This window comes from Phoenix dactylifera, chromosome 1 (genome assembly GCF_051530095.1).
Source record: "Phoenix dactylifera cultivar Ajwa chromosome 1, Ajwa_hap1_PhDact_Kaust_v1.1, whole genome shotgun sequence".
NCBI classification, from domain to species: Eukaryota; Viridiplantae; Streptophyta; class Magnoliopsida; order Arecales; family Arecaceae; genus Phoenix; species Phoenix dactylifera.
In genome coordinates, this window is record NC_143190.1 from 66,244,735 (window position 1) to 66,261,410 (window position 16,676).

The window sequence follows — 16,676 nt, forward strand, 5'->3', positions numbered from 1 at the left end:
TCTGTCCCATGTCAGGGTATTGCGGTGGTCCAGGAAATGATCCTAATGCAAACTTTCATTGAGATTTTTTTATTATATTTCTAAAGATTATGTTTCCTTGAGAAATATGGTGGATACTCTTGTATCTCTCTTTTGCTTTTATTTATGTCAAACACTGGTATTTTAGCTGCACATGTCTAACACTAGCGCCCATTCATGATCCTCACTTTAAAAGTTAGGTTGCCGGGGCCACCTGCTTTAGAATATTCGGACTATGATAAGTAATAAAATAGTCTTTTAGATTAAATATATATTCAAAGAGTTAAACGGAGTCGTAAATTGGATAGGGCCAGTTACTTCGAAGGCATATTATAGGCTAGAGATAAAGAGTTGTCTAGAGCACTATAAAATTATTTATTTTCTAATTTTATTAAATTATCTATATTAGATATGTATGAATCATTCGTTTCGACAAAAGAAGGAAAAACAAAAAGTTGGTTGCCAAATATCTTAAAGAATAATTGATGATCGGTATGTTTCTAGCTCTAAAATGATTAGTTAACTAGTTTGGCTTAAAATCTTACGGCTCATAGCTTGTATTAGTGAAGCTGGAGCTAATCTCTTTCACTGTCCTATCACTAATAAGTTTATTTTTTTCTAAGATCACCTTATCAATTGTTGAGGTGGAGAACCGGTTACCTGGAACTTCCTTATTTGGGCCTCTGGCACCCTTTTTCTAGCCACAAAAAATGGCCATGTTACCTGTCGCAGACCCACGAAACCAGCCCGTGCCGATCTCAAGCACTGCACGCATTGGGACTGGACAATATGTGATAGGTAAGGCTGCAAATGGGTCGGGTCGATCTAAGATCTGACCCAATCCGATTCGAATTTTAGGACCCGCAGGTTTGAGTCGGATCCTAAAATTGGACCTGAATCATTTTCTGGATCGGATCTGGATTTACTGAACGGACCCGACCTGACCCGAATGGATCCGAAGAGAGAAAGAGAGGGGGAAAAAGCAAAAGAGAATTTTTTTTTCTTTTTTTGTGTGGGTCATGGCACTATTGTTCCGTTAGGATCCTCTCTCGGTCTATTACACTGTTGATACCTCTGGTGTCTCGGTAGCTGGCTTTTTTTTTTTTTTTTCCTCTTCGGTTTTTTGGTTTCTGTTTTTTTAACTTTTACAGGGAGGAAGTGAGGGAACACTGAACTGAATATGGGTCATGTGCCAGTTTTCTGCAATGGAATTGGATTTTGGAAGGTCTGGGATTTTTTTTGTCCTTGTGAGAGGGGAGCTGGGAGACACCAAGTTCCGTCCAATCAGTCAAATGGACAAAAAATAGTGTGATATGAAATTTGGCTTGTAGACCGACTTACTTAGTAAGTCAGGGGTCATCTGTTCTGACTGGAGATCAATTGCAAGTCTTTCAAGTCATGGGTCACCCAGCACCTCATAATTATGATATGAGCAAATTAGATTTGCCCAAATTTTTTCCCAAAAATACAAAAAAATTAGATCCGATCCGAATCCGAATCCGGCCCGACTTGGATCCGGACCCGATCTGGACCCAACTCGAACCCGACCCGACCCGATCTTCAACCAGATCGGATATGGGTCCAAAATTAAGATCTGAACAAAAAACCGGATCGGATCGGAATCACCCAAGACCCGACCTGACCCGACCCATTTGCACTCCTAATGATAGGTACCGTACGGTTTCCTGAGAAAGCCGACACAACCTCGAATCTAAATCCTCGACCCCAAGTTCATGGTGAGTCGCCAAAAACTTCTGATTGGGCCTGAATTTACTTTTCCGCTAAGAGACCTAACCACTTTGATATCCAAACTTTGAATAGTAAAATATTCAGCTTCTTCTAATACACATATATTTAATCATATTATATTTATAAATAATATATATTATTAGTTTAAAAATATAATATAATATAATATAATATAATATTTTATTATATTTTTAACCGTGATTTAGGTTGGAATTCGAGTTCGAGTAGGGTGATAATTTAGTTGAATCGGGTCTATCCCAAGTTGTTTTTCTTTCTTTTCTTCTTTTTTTTTAAGATTGAATTCAGTTCGAACTTGGATACTAAAGTTCGACCGACTTCGAGTTGAATTTTGAGTTCGAGTATTTGATTATTTGAGTCGATTGCATTCGTAGATATAAAAATGTAAAATAAAAATTTAAAGTGGATAATATTATATATTATATTAGCGTGGATCACGGGCTAAGTTTAGATACAGAAAATATGAAATTAAATAAACATACGATCCACACTAGATGTCTACATGTGTCATGTAGATGCGTCTTGTGGGGACAATTCTCGTCCACCCATCAATTTTTTCCCTCCAATCTCGTCCGTAACATGCATCAATCTACAGTGAATGGCGGATACTGGTTGACATGAAAAGTAGCGGAAGAACGGGGGTTCCTATTTTCGCACCTTCACCGTAAAACGACCAATGCAACGCACTGCCGAAAAGGTCTGAAAGAAGCGAAAGTTCTCTTAGGAAGAAAAGGATTGACATGAACGGTGGTGGGATGAGCGGATCACACGTGCCACCTACAAGGACAGCATGTGTCATATAGATGCAGACGCGCGGGTGCTGATATTTCCGTCCGTTCTCTTTCTCAAATTTTAAAATTATCTAACGTTTTTTAAAAAAATTTAAATTAAAATAATTAAAATATTCAAAAAAAATTACTTATAAAGCTATTGTGAGCGGCACCACAAAAGTAATTTTAAAATTTTATTTTATTTTTAATTAAAATAAATATGATTTTTATTAATAATATTAGAAGAATCATAATATTATTATGAATAGTTATGAAGAGAATATATAAATAAATATAAATTTTAAGAAAATATTTATATAAATTTAAATATTTTTTAAGTGGTTCAATTGATATTTCACTTGAATCAAGATAATTTTTAGTTTTTTTTTACCGAATCGAGTTGGAGTTAAATTTCGAGTTTATTGAGTATTTTGAATGAATCAAAATTCAAATTTTTACCTATTCGATGGGCATAATTTAATTGCAGCCCTATGTGTACGTTGAAAGTTTCTAGAAGGAAGGCATCCGTTTTCCTTGGATACGCGCATCTATACGACGAGGACGCTCTCACGGCTGTTGTCGTCCGTCGGTCATCCGTGTACGGGGGTTCAAGAAATCTTGCTGCACAAGGCATTGGGCGTGCGGAGAGGGGAGGGGAAAAAAAAAAAGAGTAAAGTACCGAAGAAAATTGCCAACCCACCGGCCACCAACCACTGCGCTCTCCCTCTCCCTACTCTCTTCCCGATCTCCTGGCTTTATGTTATATTAATGCTTTCGGCTTCGATTCTCGATCGGCTTCGAGCCCGACCAACTTCCAGATCCCCCATTTGTAAAACCCTAAACCCGTGGAAGGAAAAAAAAGGTATCTGAGATGGAATCGAAGCCCGATTAGGTTCATATGCACGCAGGGGTTTTGGTGAAGGAGGAGGGCATGGAGGGCGGCGGCGAGGTGGTGGAGGTGGTGAAGGAGGAGGAGGAGGAGGCGGCGGGGGCGAGCCCGCGGCCGATGGCGGGATTGAATGAGGTGGCCCCGCCGCCGTTCCTGACGAAGACGTTCGAGATGGTGGAGGACCCGGAGACCGACGAGGTGGTGTCGTGGAGCCGCGATCGCAACAGCTTCGTCGTTTGGGATCCCCACAAGTTCTCCATGGTCCTCCTCCCTATGCACTTCAAGCACAGTAACTTCTCCAGCTTCATTCGCCAGCTTAATACCTATGTAAGCACTTTTACTCTTCTTCTTCTTCTTCTTATTGTGTGCATTCATTCTATTTCTCATAGGGTTTTGTGTATCAGTCTTACTTGGCAGCCCTCTTGGAGAAAAAAATGTTCAAATTCTGAGGATTAAACGTTGTTTCTTTCTTTCTTTCAGTATTTTAAGCGTCTGACCGATCCAAAGTTTCTTTTCCAAAAAAAAAATTTGTGAAACAGCGTCAATCTAAATTCCTCATGAGATGAGGTTTGTAGATTAAAAAACTGCATAAAGAAACCGATCTTTTGAAAAAGAATCATTTTTTTAATAAGTATGAGCTACAATGTGCAACATAAGCTTTTGTCCTGACCAACGTGGACAATTCTTGAACCCTCTTTGTTGCCCCACAATTTGCTCTGAGAGTGTGTGCCATAAGGGGTTCCAAGCTTGTGGGGCTCCGGCAACGTTTTTTTTATTTATAAAAAAAAATTAAAAGATAGATGCTTTTGAGGTTTAATGGTTTCTAGTTTATGGTGGGAGTAACTGATTTATGGATATAGGGGTTACTCTTGTCTTCAATTTCTTTTCAGGATGATTCTTCATTGGTAATTCTCGCAGTTCTATTTGTCCATACTGCTATTTTTTAGGTTTTGATTTGTAACAAAATTTTGTGTCTATTGTGGATGTCGATTCTCAACCATACCAATCCTTTAGTAAAAAAATGATTCAGGGTTTTCGAAAGGTTGACCCGGACCGATGGGAATTTGCCAACGAAGGATTCTTAGGAGGCCAGAAGCATCTCTTGAAGAACATCAAGAGGCGACGAAACATCTCCCAGAGCTTGCAACAGCAGCACGATACGGGAGCCTGTGTTGAATTGGAGCAGTTTGGGCTTGAGACTGAAGTTGATAGATTGAGGAGGGACTGCAACGTTCTGATGGCAGAAGTTGTGAAGCTCAAGCAGCAGCAGCAGAATTATCAAGAACAGCTTTTTGCCATGGAGGAAAGAATTCAAGGCACCGAAAGGAAGCAGCAGCAGACAATGGCTTTCTTGGGCAGAGCTCTCAAGAACCCAATGTTTGTCCAGCAGCTTATGCTTCGCTGTGGGCGGAAGAGGCAGTTAGGGAGTGTCAACAAGAAGAGGAGGTTGCCGGCGGATACAAGTTCAGAACATCCTCAAGCAACTGAAGTAGCAGAGATTGAACTTGAGGTGGAGTCTCTGTTTTCCACATTGAACAATGATCCAAGCAGTTCAGGCAACAGATTTCAGAAAGATGATGTGGTATTGGAATCCAGCGATCAGAAGTTGGACACAGCTTGCGAAGTGTTGTGGGAAGAATTGCTGGATGAACATTTGCTCACAGGGGCTGAAGTAGAGCAAGGAGGTCAGGCTGAGATAGAGGCTGGAATGGAGGGGCTTGGTACAGGGAACTGGGGTGAAGATGTACAAATCTTAGTGGAGCGTTTGGGGCTTCTGGGTCCAAAGCCTTAGAGATGGAAGGGGGAAAAAGTGGTTTGAGAACCTGTGGCCTTCTGCAACATTTTTACTGTTTAGGTATATGATTATATCACCTTGGAGTTTTACTAATAGATTTGAACAGCATTGTGCAGCTAAACTACAATCTTAAGCCACAGACAGGTGGAATTGGTTGGAGAAAGCAGAGGGATATTTGATGGAATTTATCCTTTATTTATATCTGATTTTCTTGTTGATTTGTTTAAAGAGATAAAGGTTTTGTTCTTTTCTTTTAATTTTTGTCTGTATTTTCAGCGCTTGATATGTTTATGATTATCCATCAATTTTAGCTGATTGCTGTTTTCCTTTTTTTTCTTTTTTGGGTTGTGATGTAGGCTGTGAATAGTTTGAACTACAGTATGCTGAAGACAACCAAAAGATCTGCGAGGTATCATCATCTCTAGAGATTATTATTTTGATCTTCTGCTCTCCCATCCTGTGAATAGTGAGAGCACTGTACTTTTTTTCTGCACTGAGAAGGGGAAAAGAATGAGCTGTTGTTCCTTCAATCTTATCTTTCTCGTTTGGTAGCATGATTTTAGTAATAGTGACCACTTACTGTTATTTGCGGATCTAAAAATAGGACAATTGCTTAGAGATGTAACAATCTAATGTATTGGTATGGTAACTGGAAGGAAAACTGTTGCTGTGTTTCTGATTCCTAGAGGATAAACGTCATTTTCTTAGAGAAAGGGCCCTCATTTTCTAGGGAAAATTGTCTTTCTAATTGATAAGATCCATTAGGTGTCACACCGACGGATTGAAAAATCATTGTATGACCTGCAAGACAAAGCCAATCTTGACAAGAAGTAATTAGTCAAGCTAAAATCCTCTTCGACATCTCTCTTTCTCTCTCTCTCTAACAGAGAGAGAGAGAGGGAATATATATATATATATATATATATATAGAGAGAGAGAGAGAGAGAGGATCTACCAGCTGTTCGTATCATTGTTAAAACAAGAATCACATAAGAATTTATGGCTTTAATTTCATATAGGAAAATGATAATGATAAAAGTTTTTCATCTTCTGGCTTATTTCTGTTATCGTTTGCCATGGTTATTTCAGAGAGAGCAGGAAATAGTTTGCATACAATTGGCCTAACCCTAGCCCTAACTTGACATGAATGGTGAGAATGGTTTCTCACCGATCTCCAAGTAGAATTGGGAAGGGAGCATGAATTGTTGACCATCTTTATTTGCATATGGACAGCTAGGTTAAGAAAGCTTTGGAAGAGCCACTATGAGAGTTGAGACTGGCCAACATATGTTACAAATGAGGTGTGAAGGAAAACAGATTAGATTCTAATACAAAAGAAGAAAAATCATATCTGTCACTTCTTGACAACCTTAGTTCGAACAACTCGTACTGATTTGGATGATGAAGAGGATGAGGCAAACCCAAGAAACTCCTTGTCCTGGCTAAATGCTTTCATGATTTCATTAAGAAGTTCCAGGTATCTTCTCTTTCACTCTTCTGAAATAATATGTTCAAGACCGATGTATTCTGATAAATCATCATCTGCGATCTTGCTAAGCACCTTCGAGCACCGAGGAAGGAAGTGCATTCCAAGTTCCACTGGTCCGGAATTGCTTAGTGAGTATTGCCACACCGCATAAAATATGAATAGTTAAACCTCGAAGAATCATTTACCAGACCAATTGAGAATTTCCAGACCCAAATGGACGGTTGGATGGTAAAAGGCTAGACCTTGTGTTTCTGTTCATCTTTACTGTATGATGTAGGTAGGTCAGAAAAAGATTTTTTTTTATTGATTTTAACTGAGACTTTGCATGCACTGACAAAATACAACATGAAGAATCTGTATTAGCTAATCCCCACATCTACAATTTGAATTCTTTCACTAGGAGAGCCCACAATTCAGACATGTGGATCCTCCACTCTGGTTTATTATAGGACTAATGTGGCTTCATAATAGAGTTTCTTCCAAGTTGTGCTTTGTCTTAAAATTATCTGTAAGCGGTCACCGGTAGACTACTTCTGTTTACTTTCAGCCTTCTTGTAAGCAACAATCTTCATTGGATAATACTCCAATGAGAATAACCATGAACAGATATAAAGAGCTCATCTATAACATTGGCGTCCCACACAGTTCTCATGTTTGTGCCAACCACCTGAGAGCTTAGAGAGGGTTCTCAGACCTTCCACTACCAAAGGTGGGTCATAAAACTGCAGGGTGATTGACTTCAAGATCATGCTTGCGAATCAAGGGAGACTGTAAAGGCAAGAAGAACGTTTACATGCTCAAATCATCGGAGTTTCTGGTATTTTAGAAATTTGAGCATTCTAGAGAAGCGATGACGACGGGTTTCAACACGGAATCCAGGATTGGGGGATGGTGGTCTTTTCCTTGGTGTTGGAATGATGCTACGGTAACTAAAAATGTTATTCAGCTGGCTTTCAACTTTCCCTTGGCTTCGTTATGTGGGCAAAACTTCATGTCGCCAATTCAGAAAGGAAACTAGCTGACTAACCTTCTGAGCGAGATTTCTGAGTTACTAGAGCACCAATCATTTCTCAACTACTATAGAGTATGGGGTGTCCGTTGATCATTTCTCCTTGCTCTTAAAGCATCTCAAATGGGATGTCCATTGAATTTCAAAAGATTCCCATCTCTAGGCTCCACATGTAACAGCTTAGGTTTGCATGCAGGCATGCATGCGAGCACGCACGAAGAATGTTAATATACTCTTGAGCATGCATGCATGAAGAATGTTAATATACTCTTGAGAGGATAGCAGAGATGGTCCTTCTGGTTTCAAAATCAATGTTAGGCTATCGAGACTCAATATCCAAACTGTTTTTTGCATCTCCTCATGCGTGCATGCATGAAGAATGCTAAACATGCTCTTGAGAGGACAGCAGAAATTGTCCTTTTGCTTTCAAAATCAATGGTAGGCCATCGAGATTCAATATACCAAACTGTTTTTCGTCTCTCCTCGTATATGCAGGTGCGTATACGTGGCATCTCTTCCCCTCGTCTCTCTTTGAATTATCTGTCAGGTTCGGTCCCTAGTTCACTTCAAGGGAGAGCAACCAGCGAGTGAATCCTTTTAAGTCCCTAGTTCACTTCAAGGGAGACAGCGACCAGCGAGTGAATCCATTTAAGTCATGGGTGGTCGACGTCATTCCTTCAACAAAATCGGATGACGGGCTTTGATACTGACCTAGTAATCAGACCACTATACTTGTTACTGGATGCACATTGACCTAGTAAGAGATTGGGTTTCCATGTTGGATCAAGGGGGATAGACAGTGGTGGCTGTTGTAGATACTGGGGTTCATATATGATTCCGAACTTATTGATGATGTCAAGGAGAGCATGGGAGATTGCCACAATGTACATATCGGTGGCAGCGTTTGATTTGTAAAGGAGTTAATCAAGCAAGCGACATGGAGGTGACAGTTGGAGTACAACTTGGCATGATGATACAGAGATCCCATGGTTTTAGAGGATAGCTTAAAACCTGTTACTAGTTGAGGTTCTAAGCCTCCCTAAGAAGGCATAAATGCCTCGTATATTCCAAGGCCGCTACAGCTGCTGCCAATATTCTTATGTTGTTAAAGACCACCATGTCCATGCCCATCTCTTGAGAATTCAAGATAAAATGAATTCATCGAATAATTTTATCCTAGGATGATATAAATTCATCTAGGATGATTTTACTCTATGTCTATGGTGGGTCTGATCGATCAAAAAATTTCTTGTGGAGACTTGTGCTCGTGGATCTCTAGATGCTAGTGGACGATAATGGGTCGCGACGCCCAATCTTGTGCTCAGTTTGTGCACCAAAGATGCATCCAATTGTTAGACTTCATTAGGTGAGATTATGATGGATGAAGTGTGTGAGCATGAGAAATCCTGATGTGGGGACTATCTAGCTATTTCACAGAAATAATTTGGAGACCTTTTGTGCGTATTTCACACCATCTTCGCACCACCGGCCATTGTGTTTGCTCTGCTGTGGTACCAATGGAGAGCAGTGGCATTTCATTTTTGATGGAAATTAAGGCCTTGTAATTGAGGCAGGGCATGGAGACATTTTTACATATGATATAGGACCCATTTGGAGGAGTTATTGGCAGTAGAATTTTTGGAACTAGAGCTTTTAGAAATAGAGCTTTCTGAAGTAGAACTTTTATAAAAAGTTATTTGTTGTTTGGTAACTAACTATATTTCTAAAGTGCTGTGGCATTTTAATATGTGTTTGGTAAACAAATTAAAAAAGTACTTTTGGTATAACAAAATTACCATAAAGTACATCGTATAAAATTATACAAAAGAGCATAATAAAATATAATATGTATTAATACATAAATATATGATATAGTATAATATTACTATCATATAATATAATATTATTATAATATAGTAATATAATATTGTATACTATAGCATAATGATTTAATATAATATTAAATTATTTAACATAACACATCAATAATTATGATATAATGTAATATAATATTATATTTATAGTATAATACAATAACAAAGGTATAAAATATTATAATTATTAGTATAAATTAATTTTTATAATATAATATAATTTAACATAACATATTAATATGATATAAAGTAATATAATATTATATTTATAGTATAATACAATAATAAATATATAAAATACTATAATTATTAGTGTAAATTAATTTTGTACCTTTCTGCAGATTTTCAAAATTATAGGAGGATATTTTGTGTAATTATTATATTTTATCACGGGTATTTTGGTCAAAAAAACAGCTTTCCGATGGGGCCTAAAAGTATTTTTCCGGAAAGCTCCAAAATGGAGCTTCTCCCAAAAAGCTGTTTTTAGTTTTTTGAAAAAGCTAAAACAGCTTCTCGAAATTTTTACTAAACACTTCTATTCTATCTAAAAGTACTTTTGGAGGGCTAGAAAGGGCTTTTTGGCCCTCCAAAAGCTTTTCGAAACGAGGCCATAGTAGTATGGACACAAGACCAAGTGCTCAAACTCCAGTAGATTCCCTAGAAGATGTGTTGCAATTTACTTTCTAGAAAAAAACACGCAATAAAACATGATGTGTCCCAAAATCTTATCTTTAGACCTTTTGATGCGGCTGTCAAACTCCTGCGCACCCTGCGATTAAATTCACTGAATCCGTTCATATAGTGGATCTGCTCCCTAGGATTCTTCCCACTTGAACTCCAACCCATGAATTCCATGTATTGGCATTACTAGAGTTAGGAAGCTTAATTACCTCTTGCTCCTTGCATATGGAACTGAAAATGGGAATGCACCGAACCTAGCAAGTTTCAACATGTCGTGCTTGCTGTGGAAGAAATAAATGGAACCTGCTAAGATGTTGATTTTTTTTAAAAAAAAATAATTCTCAGTTGCATTGGTTGGTTGTTAGTTTATTTTGTTAGCAATCAATCGGTGGTATTTAGTGGCCTTGTTTCTTTGGATCACCGGACTCGATGTAAATCAGTTTGACCACTACAAATATTCAGAAGGATCACCAAATTGATGTGGAATACTTTAGCCACTAACGAGTATATAGGAGGATCATCAGACTCAATGCGTAATACTTTGATCACTACGAGCGGAACTGAATAGGGTTCAAAAGTGAGATCCATCGTATCGAAAAGTCGAGTCGCTGGCCAAACTTTAAGAGGCCATAATTTGATCATACAATGTCCAATTGAGATATTATTTTTTTTTTTGAAATTTGGTATCTTTTTGAGATCTACAACTTTGGGCCAACTCCTAAGAGGTTGAATCAAGCCAAAATTTTATCGTTTAGGCTCTGAAACAGACTGGTCAAATCAAATTTTTTTTTTTGGAGTAAGACTTTGATCGAGCGTAGCTCTCTATCTGAAAAAAATTCTGCGGAGCGATGGAAGACATATGTAAAAGTCGAGATCTACCTCCTCGAAATATTTAGCCTACTAAAGATGTCTATTTAAGAAAAATCCGATTCAAATTATGTTAGGGCGAATCTCACATTATAAATAGATGCTATGTACCTCAGTTTAAGAGGTAGAGGATCAATGAAAGAAAATGAGACTTAGAGGTAAAGGATCAATGAAAGAAAATGAGACTTAAAGCCCTACTTTCGAGATTTCTCTATCTTCTTTTTCTTTTTCTTCTTTTTTTAGAGAGAGAGATTTGAGTTGAGTGGGTTGAAGAAAATCTTTTTCTCCCTGATCAGATCATTAAATTACATGAAGAGATCATTCCAAATCTTCATACCCCCCACAGAATGCAGACAAGTTGCAATTTTTTTTAATGGAGGAACATGTGGGACACCACAATTGTGAATTAGATGATCAAGACTGATGGGAATTCCAAAACAAGGAACTTAATTCTCATGCAATTAAAGAATTTTGAAGATGATATAGTATTGGTTTAGAAGTGTAGAGAAAGCAAGGTGGCCTCTTCTTGAGGCTATCCTGCAAACACTAGTTTCCTTCTCTTCATGGCAATGTCCATGGGAGAAAACCCACTCTACTAAAAGACACAGCTTGGCCTCCCATTCTCCTTACTCTTTCTCCTTTTGCTGACCCTCCAAATTCACTCATCCTTCTTATATTTCTACAGTATTTTTATGACTTTTGGGAGGTGGGGATCTCTTTGCCATTAGTTGCACATGAGCATGTGAGAGAAGACAAAGCAAATCCCAACTCCACTGTATATCTTCTCCCACATATCCATGCAGCCATGGAAAAAAGTCTACCGAACAAGTGATGCTCCCTCATTTGCCCAAACAAATCTTTACTCTAACCTCTTGAAGTTGACTCGTGAACTGCTAACTTTCTCCCAGGGGCATTGCCTTCTAGTTTCTATATTGATGTGATGATCTTTAATGTCTCGGATGCAAAGGACAGTGATGTCATCGCAGTATCAACTCATATGGAAACATTCATTGTATCACTTCCATTGTTTTGATTCTCATGTCTCGTTTTCCTCTTTTTTACTTTTTCCTTGTAGCATTTTCCTGGACGTAGCATGGGATGTATATATGCGGAGGCGCAGCAAATTGTTGATATCAAGGTAGGTTGAGTGGTCGATTATGAGCCGTCTTCTTTTATGTCTATGTCATCAATCAATTTCTACTTAAAAGAAGGAATTAATGCTAATATTTACTTTGGTTTTGGATTTGGATAGAATTATCACTCTTGATCACCTTCTTCCTCCTACTCGCACCAGCACTTTTCCTTGTCTCATCCGATAAGAAACTGAATGGTGCCATCCTCCATCAACATTAAGGTCAAATTCTCGGTGTAGAAGATCATTCTTATTCAACCGTTTATGAAATGTATTTAGAGTAAAATCGAACTCCCTAAAAAACCTGCTTGCTTTGAATACTATCCAACACCAGTGCAAGCTCTCTCGTATATCAAAAAAAAAAAAAAAGTAAGGGAAAAGAAACATGAAACTATGCCAAATTAAGGCTCAAAATGCCACTTTGTGGAATGCTGCAGTCCAACTAAATGCAAAAACTTACTTCTCGAACTTCATATATAGTGAACAACGCGCACCATCCAACCTTCAAGTCCATGGTAGGTTAGCACAATGGACTCTATACCTATGGATTTGGTCTAGTGATGGCTATGTTTGACTTGATACTTCCAATTGATTTGCGATACATTCTACTAGAGCTCTGTAAAATACAATGTTGTACTGAATTTGTTGGTTGTACTAGAGATTGGCTTAGGATTAAATCATGCCCGAGTTTAAGGGGTACTCAAAGAGAGCTACCTAGCCGAATCCAGAAAGATTCACAGATTTGATGTGGACCACTTTGACTACTACGCGTAGGGCTAGAAAAGGTTCAGAAGTGAAATCAGCCAATCAAAATGCTAAGTCGCAAGCCAAGTTTCCGAAAGCTATAACTTGGTCATACGATGCCCGATTGAGATGATCTTTCCTTTTTGAAATTAGATAATTTTTCAAGATCTACAACTTTAGGTCAATCCCCTAAGGATTGTATCGGACCAAAATTTTATCGTTTAGGCTCTAAGACGGACTGATCAAACTGAATTTTTTTTTCTGGAAAGATTTTAATTTGATGTTATCTCCCAATGCGTAAAAAATTATGAAAGGGATCCAACCCAAATTGTGAAAAGGAGGATCTCACTAATATTATAAATAGAGGTTACGTGTCTCAGTTTAGGAGATGTGGACCATCGATAAAAGAAAAGAAGACTTAAGCCCTTCTTTTGTAATTCTTTCATATTCTTCTAATTTTCTTCCGAGAGATCCGAGTTAAGTCGGTTGAAAGAAATCTTTCTTCTCCCCAATCAGATTATAACCGGTCGTGGCATGCATATGTTGTCAATTGCAAGTCAGATTACCATCCGATCATTCGAAATCCCCCCATGAATGTTCATCATATACGCAGGACAACTAAGGATATTCAAGGCAAAAGGTCCATTCCATTCACAGTAAAGGCAATTTCTTGTTTCCTTCCAATATAAGAAATGGAAGAAAATTAATAACCTCTAGTCCCCAAGGAAGTCACAACAACCGAAGGGACAAACAGAGGCAGGGAAAGGGCTTGAAAGGATTGGCAGCTCAGGCCTCGCATCATGATCATGTAGGCAAAAGGAGAGAAGAAAAGCTTGTGGCGTCCTCAACGAACCGGGACCGGTGGGTCGATTACCCCTTAGTGGCCATGGCCTGGCCCCAGCCAATTGAAGGCAACAACACGTACACAGGAGCCTTAAGGCTCACGCTTCCCCGGGGGAGAAAGAGAGATACCACTCACGTACTTACCTTGTTTTGCTTTCCTTTTCCTGATTGCATGGGCCATGCACTCGTACCCTTGGCTGGTTCTGATCAGCCGAGGGCTCCTGGACACGCAAATAGCATCGCAGGAACGCCAACTTTCAAACTGAGACTACCTTCTCCAGTGGGACCAACGACACATTACAGAGTATCCCTCAAATGATGATCTGGGCCCCACCAAAAATCAGCAGCTAAGTCTTCTACACTGGAAAATTTCTACAGCCTAATTAAGCTTTTGATCATCGATCCAAAAAATAATAATAATAATCTTAATTTGGTGCGATTTCTTCCCACTTAACATCAAACATTCTCTGTTACTGGATATTTGAATGTGGATATCCGAATTGCAGACTTATTAAGATCTGTAATTTTTATAAACAGGGACTACTTGTTAGAGAGTCTGCACTCATTCAAATTCTGGTATGTTGAACTTAATTACTAAAAGTGATTGGAGAATTGAGGAAATAAATCTATATGAATTAATAATCCTTATAACTTGATGGAGGGATGCAAGCAGGCCCTTCGAATAAAGAAGTGAGGAGCAGCGAATGACTGCTAGTGTAAAGGACACAGATCCTGCATCAAATCCATGTTATGTTGCTGCCCATTTAGTGACCTTGGAGATAATCCACTGCTCTAGCCTAGTCTCTGGAATTTCCTAAAGAAAATGAACAATGGTTGTTATGCTACTAAGTGCTTCTGTACTGTGAGGTTGCGAGAAAATGAAACTACCAAACAACCCTTCCTGCCTACTGAGAAAAAAAGAAGAAAAAAACAAATAAATAGAAATTTTTGCTCTGTCACCCTGGCAAGCAAGTTTCTCGGCCCCCACCTGCTGCGTACGACTCATCTTATTGCCCCCACCCACATTAAATTCACCACCAGGAAACCCATCTCAGAGCGCAGCTGCACCGCCCCAGTGAGGGGTTTCAGTGATAAGGCTGGGGTTGAGACCTAGGAAGTAGGAGTCCCCCCCCCCCCTCTCTCTTCCCCCTCAACTTCCCCTTTTCTTCCCCTTTTGTGGTTTTTGTCACCTTATCTTCCTTTTTCCAACTAGTTGTGGCTGGCTTGTGTGGTAGGAGGCCATGAGAGAAGCGTTTTGAAGCTGAAGGAAGTAAAGGAAGAGGAGAAGGAGAAGGAGGAGGAGAGGACGAGAAGGTTGCGTCTAACAAAAATGGGCCGGCACTCATGCTGCAACAAGCAAAAGGTTAGGAGGGGCCTCTGGTCACCTGAGGAAGATGAGAAGCTCATAAAGCATATTTCCACCTTTGGCCATGGTTGCTGGAGCTCTGTCCCAAGACTAGCAGGTTCAGCTCCTCTCTTTCACAAATATTATGTAATGCATTCACACTTATATCGAACCCAGCCTTTCGTTTAAGATTGTACACTTGAACACAGGCCTCTAATACGTTTTACCTACTCTACCAGTTGCATGCAGCATCTGACGTTTTTAAACTTTGTTTATCTTCACTTACTTCATATTAGCGGATCCTCCCTCCCCCTCTCTTTTCTGTGCAGATGTGTGTGTGTCTGTGTCTTTGTGCGCGTTCACAAATTATCATCTTTTTTTGTTGTTCAATTGGCTATGGTTCAGGGCTGCAAAGATGTGGCAAAAGCTGCAGGCTAAGATGGATCAATTATCTAAGGCCAGACTTGAAAAGAGGGAGCTTCTCTACCCAAGAAGAATCTCTCATCATTGAACTCCACAGAGTGCTAGGAAACAAGTTATAGTATTCTTTTTTCCTCCTTCTTCTTCCGCTACTCTTCCTTTGTTTGGAAATTCTTCATGTTGTTTTTATAGACATAACTACCATCAACATAATCCAATCTGCTATAAAAGTGCATGGATTTCTACAGATGGGCGCAGATAGCCAAGCAGCTCCCTGGAAGGACAGACAATGAGGTGAAGAACTTCTGGAACTCCAACATAAAGAAGAAGCTCATGGCTCATGCTGTGGGGGGCCTCAACCCAATCTCTTGCACTGGTGATGAGTTATTACCGATGAAGTCGTACACAAACCAGTTGTTTTGTTCACAAGACCATTACTATATTCTCAATGGGACACCCATGCCACATGGTTATGATGGCCATGACATGACTGCCCACATTGCCAATAGGGCAAATGCACCCTCTCCATTAGAGGCTTCTTCTTATAGTCACACATGGCCTTCGGACCCTCGTCATCATCTTCATCAACGCCCCGATGATCACCGGCATCGAGTGGAGGACTACGGCGGTGCTCCGGTGTACAATGACGAGATCGTCCCCTTGCAGTACACAGAAGCTCCATGTAGCGGTTCCAAGCTCGTGGTCGCCTACGATCAATCAGTGGATACCCAAGAATGCAACATTCCAACTTTGTCAGTGTCCTGTGAGATCGATGCAAATGCTAGGGTCCCATCTTTTCCGACTCGTCCTCACCTATACACTCCTCAACAATCAACCAATCCGATGGACTTCATGGATATGATCATGGGATCGTCTTCATCTGGAGAGGTCTCGGATGATAGCCTTGCTATGGTTCCTAGTTTGCAACCACATTGGGTTCCCTAGCTAAGGGGTTGTTGGCATTCCATGGTTTGATCTTTCCCTTCTCCTTAAAACCACCGTATCGTATATGGATGATATATATATATATATA

At 39.4% G+C, this 16,676-nt stretch overlaps 2 protein-coding genes across 5 annotated transcripts; both read left to right on the top strand.

Moving 5' to 3' along the window:
* Positions 1-2,957: 2,957 nt before the first annotated feature.
* Positions 2,958-12,429, top strand: LOC103695566 (heat shock factor protein HSF30-like). 4 transcript variants are annotated; one of them, XM_088710027.1, is made up of 6 exons: positions 3,043-3,771; positions 4,475-5,476; positions 5,596-5,648; positions 6,329-6,389; positions 6,473-6,716; positions 12,235-12,429. In XM_088710027.1, the coding sequence occupies exons 1-2, from the start codon at positions 3,454-3,456 to the stop codon at positions 5,234-5,236; spliced, it is 1,080 nt and encodes a 359-aa protein (XP_088566153.1). In that variant the 5' UTR covers positions 3,043-3,453; the 3' UTR covers positions 5,237-5,476; positions 5,596-5,648; positions 6,329-6,389; positions 6,473-6,716; positions 12,235-12,429. The 4 variants fall into 4 exon arrangements, with proteins under 4 accessions (XP_038981251.2, XP_088566153.1, XP_038981252.2 ...); XM_039125323.2 differs by lacking the exon at positions 12,235-12,429 and having other exon boundaries at positions 2,958-3,771; positions 6,473-8,045; XM_039125327.2 differs by lacking the exon at positions 12,235-12,429 and having other exon boundaries at positions 3,137-3,771; positions 4,475-5,299; positions 6,473-8,045.
* Positions 12,430-15,173: 2,744 nt separating this feature from the next.
* Positions 15,174-16,637, top strand: LOC148715497 (uncharacterized). The gene is made up of 3 exons (XM_088715429.1): positions 15,174-15,341; positions 15,629-15,758; positions 15,892-16,637. The coding sequence occupies exons 1-3, from the start codon at positions 15,209-15,211 to the stop codon at positions 16,586-16,588; spliced, it is 960 nt and encodes a 319-aa protein (XP_088571555.1). The 5' UTR covers positions 15,174-15,208; the 3' UTR covers positions 16,589-16,637.
* The last annotated feature ends 39 nt before the right edge of the window (positions 16,638-16,676 follow it).